At 68.8% G+C, this 4,937-nt stretch overlaps 1 protein-coding gene across 2 annotated transcripts in view; it reads right to left on the bottom strand.

The window, feature by feature from the left end:
* Positions 1 to 4,937, bottom strand: part of FES (FES proto-oncogene, tyrosine kinase) — a 10,530-nt gene that overhangs the window by 5,188 nt on the left and 405 nt on the right. Inside the window, exons 2-13 of one of the 2 annotated variants that reach the window (XM_006030796.3) lie at positions 3,556 to 3,830; positions 3,174 to 3,347; positions 2,869 to 2,962; positions 2,556 to 2,739; positions 2,244 to 2,381; positions 2,033 to 2,152; positions 1,749 to 1,871; positions 1,454 to 1,640; positions 1,286 to 1,363; positions 955 to 1,164; positions 494 to 616; positions 183 to 236 (exon numbers count right to left, since the gene is read on the bottom strand). In XM_006030796.3, the coding sequence (XP_006030858.2) occupies positions 183 to 236; positions 494 to 616; positions 955 to 1,164; positions 1,286 to 1,363; positions 1,454 to 1,640; positions 1,749 to 1,871; positions 2,033 to 2,152; positions 2,244 to 2,381; positions 2,556 to 2,739; positions 2,869 to 2,962; positions 3,174 to 3,347; positions 3,556 to 3,830 (1,760 nt within the window). Of the gene's footprint in view, positions 1 to 182; positions 237 to 493; positions 617 to 954; positions 1,165 to 1,285; positions 1,364 to 1,453; positions 1,641 to 1,748; positions 2,153 to 2,243; positions 2,382 to 2,555; positions 2,740 to 2,868; positions 2,963 to 3,173; positions 3,348 to 3,555; positions 3,831 to 4,937 lie in introns of those variants that run through there. The other variant, XM_025212474.1, reaches the window with a different exon arrangement.

Genomic DNA, 4,937 nt, shown 5'->3' with positions numbered 1-4,937 from the left:
TGGGGCCTCCCTGGGCCCAGAGCCGGCAGCTGCCCAGCTGCCTGCCCCGCAGCACGGCGGGCTGGGCCTTGCCCTGGGGATGGGTCTATGCCCCCTGCCAGCCCCAGCCTGGGCTGCTGGAGCAAGGGACTTGCCAACTACCCCTGCCCCCCCGGCAGGGAGACCCTGGTGCAGGCACTCACGCGTCCGATGCGCTCGCCCAGCAGCACATCCTCGTGGTTCAGCACCCACTTGTCCTGCGGGGAAGAAGCCCATCCCAGGGCAGGAAGCTCATGGCCTCGCCCAGCCCCTGCCGCACCAGTTGGGACAGGGAGGTCAGGGTGGGGGGAGGCCACAAGTTGGCCCTAGTGCCAGGCCATTTCCCAGGCCCACCCCTCGGCATCTGTCCACCTGTGCTCCCGCTCCGTCCTGCCAGCCAGCTCCCAGCAAGACCCCAGGACAAGTGGGTGCTGAACCACGGAGCCCCTGGCTGCTGGGACGGCAGGGCGCGTACCTTGGGGATGGAGTTGAGCAGCACAATGCCGCTCTTCTTGGTGATGGGCTGCCGGTTCTGCAGGAAGTGGTCGACCAGCAGCGGGATGGTGGGGAAGCCCTCGCCCTCCAGCCGGTACAGGTTCTAGGGAGGCAGGCCATGCCGTCGGTGTCACACAGGACACACAAGCCATGTGTGCAAGCCTGCACACACCATGCACATATATGCTCCTGGCCTCAAACTCATGCATACCCATGCACACGTGTACAGAAGCACATGGCCTGGTGCATATGGGGTAGGGAGGGGAGGGCAGTGCAACAGGAGGATCAACCAGGGTCTCCATCTCTCCAAGATCCACCTGCCCCCGGCAGGCTCAGGGGGATTTCCCCCCGCCCCCGTGCTACACAACCGGCCTGGCAGGCTCAGAGCCAGGGACACCCTGTGCCCTGGGTCCCCCCTCCCCGGCCCGGTGCAGTGCTCACGTCGCTGGTCTGGATGATGAAGTGCCGGGGCTGGCCGTCCCAGCGCACGCTCAGCACGTACTCCTGCTTGCCCTGGCTCTCGCGCACCAAGAAGTCGCCGTTCTGCAGCAGCAGCTCCTGCACCTCTGTGCGCGGGATGGCACCGTGGTACCAGACCTGCTGGCTCAGCGGCTTCTGCACCTCCGGGATCAGTGGCAGCAGTGGTGGCAGCTGAGGGCACATGGGGCAAGGGACTGGGCAAGGCTGGGAGGGCAGTGGGGAGAAAACCCCTCCTGGAGGCACCAGGGAGAAGGAAGGGGAGCTGAATGGGGGCCAGGGTGAGGGCACTCACCGAGATCTTGGGCCGGAAGATGCCTGAGATGTGGTTCTTCAGGGTCTCCAGGGCGGTGGGGCCCATGCGCTCCTGCTCCTGCAGGTCCAGGGAGCAGCGTGAGGCTGGGGCACCCACCTGGGGTCCTCATGGACCAATGCCCGTGGGCCGGGGTCGAGCCGGACTCACCATGGAAGAGAGGGACTGTCGATCGTCCAGGAGGGGCAGGACAGGCGGGGGATCGCGTGAACCCAGCTGGTCCAGCTCACGGCGAAGCATGTCCCACTGCCCCTGTAGCTTGGTCTGGGTGCACAGCGAGACCTGGAACTGCTGCTGCGCCTCCTGCAGCGCCTGGCGCCTCCCCAGCAGCTGCACCCTGTGCACAGGTGCCCGTCACCCCCGAGCCCCTGGGTGCCGGCCACGCGTGGAGGGGGTGAACTGCCCCTAGCCCCCTGCCCTGCCCCTCTGGCACCACCCGTCTCACCGCTCCCCGTGGCCCAGCCTCTGCTCCTCGCTGCGGATCTCGGCCTCCAGCTCCCGGACCTGCTGCTCCTTGCTGCTGGTGGTTTCGGTGGCAGCCGCCCGCTCCTCTGTCACCGAGGTCAGTCTGCAAGACGTGGCCCGGCCAGGCCTGCTGAGGGTGCAGCACGGTGCAGGGGTCGGGACACCCCCAGGGACACGGGGACTGGCCCCAGGATGCCCCGGAGGCCTGGCCAGACTGCCCGGTGCCTACCCCCGCACCACCCTGCCTGCCCAGCCCACGCTCACGCATGCTGCACGCTCTCCACCGTCAGCTCGTTAAGCTGCAGCTCCCCGGGCGCCAGGTTCTCCGACTCCTCCAGCAGACTCTCCTCGAAGAGCAGCTCTGGTGGCACCTCCGCCCCATACCTGGCAAGGCCACGCCCTGAGCCAGCTGCTCGGGCCAGCAGCGGGCTCCCCGGGGCAGGACCGAGCCAGGGGCAGGAGGGCAGGGCCATACCTGTGGTGCTGCAGGAAGCTGTCATACTCGGTGGCAGGGTTGATGGCCTGGATGGCGTGGGCCATCTCCTGGTGCACGGCCGCTACCTCCTCCTGCACCAGGCTGGTGACCATGTGGTACTCCTGCAGGGTCTCCTTCCTGCGGGGCAGGCGGTCAGCCCAGCCTGGCAGGCACCCCCAGCATGCCTGCCGGGGCCCCCCTGCACGGCACATGCAGCCCCACCATGCCGAGCTAGGCAAGGGTCCGCGCCGGGCTGGGGGAGACCCGGGATCACACAGGGACGAGGGGCCAGGTGGGGCCGGGGTCTCTTACAGGATGAGGGCCATCTCCTGGTGCAGGCCGTGCAGGGCCTCGTGCAGGGCGGGCAGGGCGCGCTGGAAGTGGTGCTGCCGGTGCAGCTCGGCGGCCCGCAGCGCCAGCACGTACTGGTTGTGCAGCGCGTACAGCTTCCACAGGCTCCGCACGTACTTGTCCTTGGCCTTGTCCCGGTCCTTGTCTGCAGGGACAGGCCAGGTGAGGGGGCCGGGGGGGTGCGGGGGCCAGGCAGCCCCACCCAGCCCCCCTGGCCTGGCTCAGACCCCCACGCACATGCTGGGGCCCCGGGACCCCACTGCACTGCACCCACCCTTGGCCTCCTGGTACTTGCGCTTGGCCTGGGCGCTATCCCGTGCCAGGCTGCGGTACTGTGCCTTCAGCTTGTCCAGCTCCTGCTGCGTGGTCTAGGGAGACAGAGATGCTCGTCCAGGCAGGGACCCCAGGGCGTGGGGAAGGGGCAGGGGCACAGGCCAGGGGAGGGATAGCAGAAAGGGGCTGGGAGCCCCCCAGCCCCAGCTCAGAGAGGCAGAGTCCTTGCCAGACTGGCCGGCCCCTGGCTGGCGGGGGCTGAGCCGTGATGCCCCATGGGGGCAGGGGGACGTGGATGCCGCGTACCCGGGAGTAGTCCTGGCTCAGCAGCTGCCACTGCTCGCTGTAGGACTTGCGCAGCTGCTGCTTGTCCCGGATGAGCAGGCCCAGCTTGTGCAGGGGTCCCGTGGCCAGGGCCTCTGCATGGCGCCGCAGGATCTGGCTCAGCGCCTCTGTCTGGCTCGCCAGTGCCCAGCATGACTGCGGGGGGGCAGCGGTTAGGGATGGAGGGAGCTGCCCTGGGAGCTGGGCACACCCCACAAAGCCCGTGGCCTGTGGGCACCATCCCCGACCCCGACAGCTCCCAGAGGGACATGGGGGAGATGTGCACCGCTCTCCAGCAGTCCCTTGCAACAGGGCATCCCCGGGCATCCAAGCCGGGGCCAGCATGGGCAGGGGCAGACCCTACCTCGCTGATCGGGCTGGTGTAGTCCCCGGGGCGCAGCTGCCCCGCGCCCTCCTGCTTCTCCAGCTGGGTGAACATGGCGTGCAGCAGCGTGGCGTACTCCCGGTCGCCCTTGGACCGCTGCAGCATCCACTTCTTCAGCAGCTCCAGCAGGCGCAGCTCAGACTCCTGCATCCGCAGCAGGGCACTGTGCCCCTGCGGGCACCACAGCTCCGGCCCGAAGCCCATGCCGCTGGCTCCTGGGGGCCGCAGGGCTCCCCCACAAGAAGGGGGCACAGCTGTGGGGGGAGAGGCCGGCAGCTTTGGGTGCCCCGTGCACCGAAGCATGAGCACAGGGTGCAGAGTGCCCAGCCCACACCCGCTCCCGCTTGCCTCCAGGAACAATATTTGCCTGTGGTCGCTATGCTTTGCATCCCGGGGTGCTGCGTGGTGCAGACAGTGCCCAGAGGAGCCATGAGCCCAGTGCTAGATGTGCAGCAGGGTGGGGAAGGAGGCTGCCCCCCACTCCCTGTCAAGCACGGGGCAGAGGCAGGTGGACTCAGCCCCCAGGGCTGCTCAGGCCATGGGGCTGCAGCAGGATGGCTTGACCTGGGGTGCAGAGTCCGGAGCATCTGACTCACAAAACTGCTCAAACAGGGCAGGGTGGGGGACAGCAGAGCAGCGTGGAAGGGGGGGCAGCGCTATCAGCGCCCTGGGAGGAAGTGGTGAGGTCAGAAATAGAAGCTGGAGCATCAAGCCGTGCTCCCAGCCATCCGAGCCGCTCGCCCGGCTCTGCTGCACCCCAGGGCCGGCAGGCAGACGCTCCCCGACTGCAGGCGCATCACAGCTCAGGGGAAGCAGGACAGCTCCTGGCCCAGGGAGTGGTGATGGGGGCAGCAAGCGGGTGGCACAGACCGGGTTGGAGCAGAGGGATGCAAGTGGCTCCACTGGGCCCCAGAGGAGCAGCCTGGACCCAATGCCCCTGGGCAGCTCATGGCTCAGGGAGCACCAGCAGCCTTCCTGGGTGCAGGGGCCTGAGGGGCCCTCTCCGCCTGGCCCTGCAGCAGGTCGCCCCCCTTGTCTCGGGGCCCCGGAGCCCCGCACTGCGGCAGCGTGCCAGGCTCCTTGTGCTCAGCCCAGGGCTCTGCTCGTGCCAGGGCTCCCGGTGTCGCTTGGAGGCCCCTGGGCAGCTCATGGCTCAGGGAGCACCAGCAGCCTTCCTGGGTGCAGGGGCCTGAGGGGCCCTCTCCGCCTGGCCCTGCAGCAGGTCGCCCCCCTTGTCTCGGGGCCCCGGAGCCCCGCACTGCGGCAGCGTGCCAGGCTCCTTGTGCTCAGCCCAGGGCTCTGCTCGTGCCAGGGCTCCCGGTGTCGCTTGGAGCTGGCTGGGCTGGGCTGGGCTGGGCTGG

This window comes from Alligator sinensis, unplaced genomic scaffold (genome assembly GCF_000455745.1).
Source record: "Alligator sinensis unplaced genomic scaffold, ASM45574v1 scaffold407_1, whole genome shotgun sequence".
Classification (NCBI taxonomy): Eukaryota; Metazoa; Chordata; order Crocodylia; family Alligatoridae; genus Alligator; species Alligator sinensis.
The sequence above is the reverse complement of the archived record's forward strand: the minus strand, read 5'-3'. Positions and strand labels throughout refer to the sequence as shown.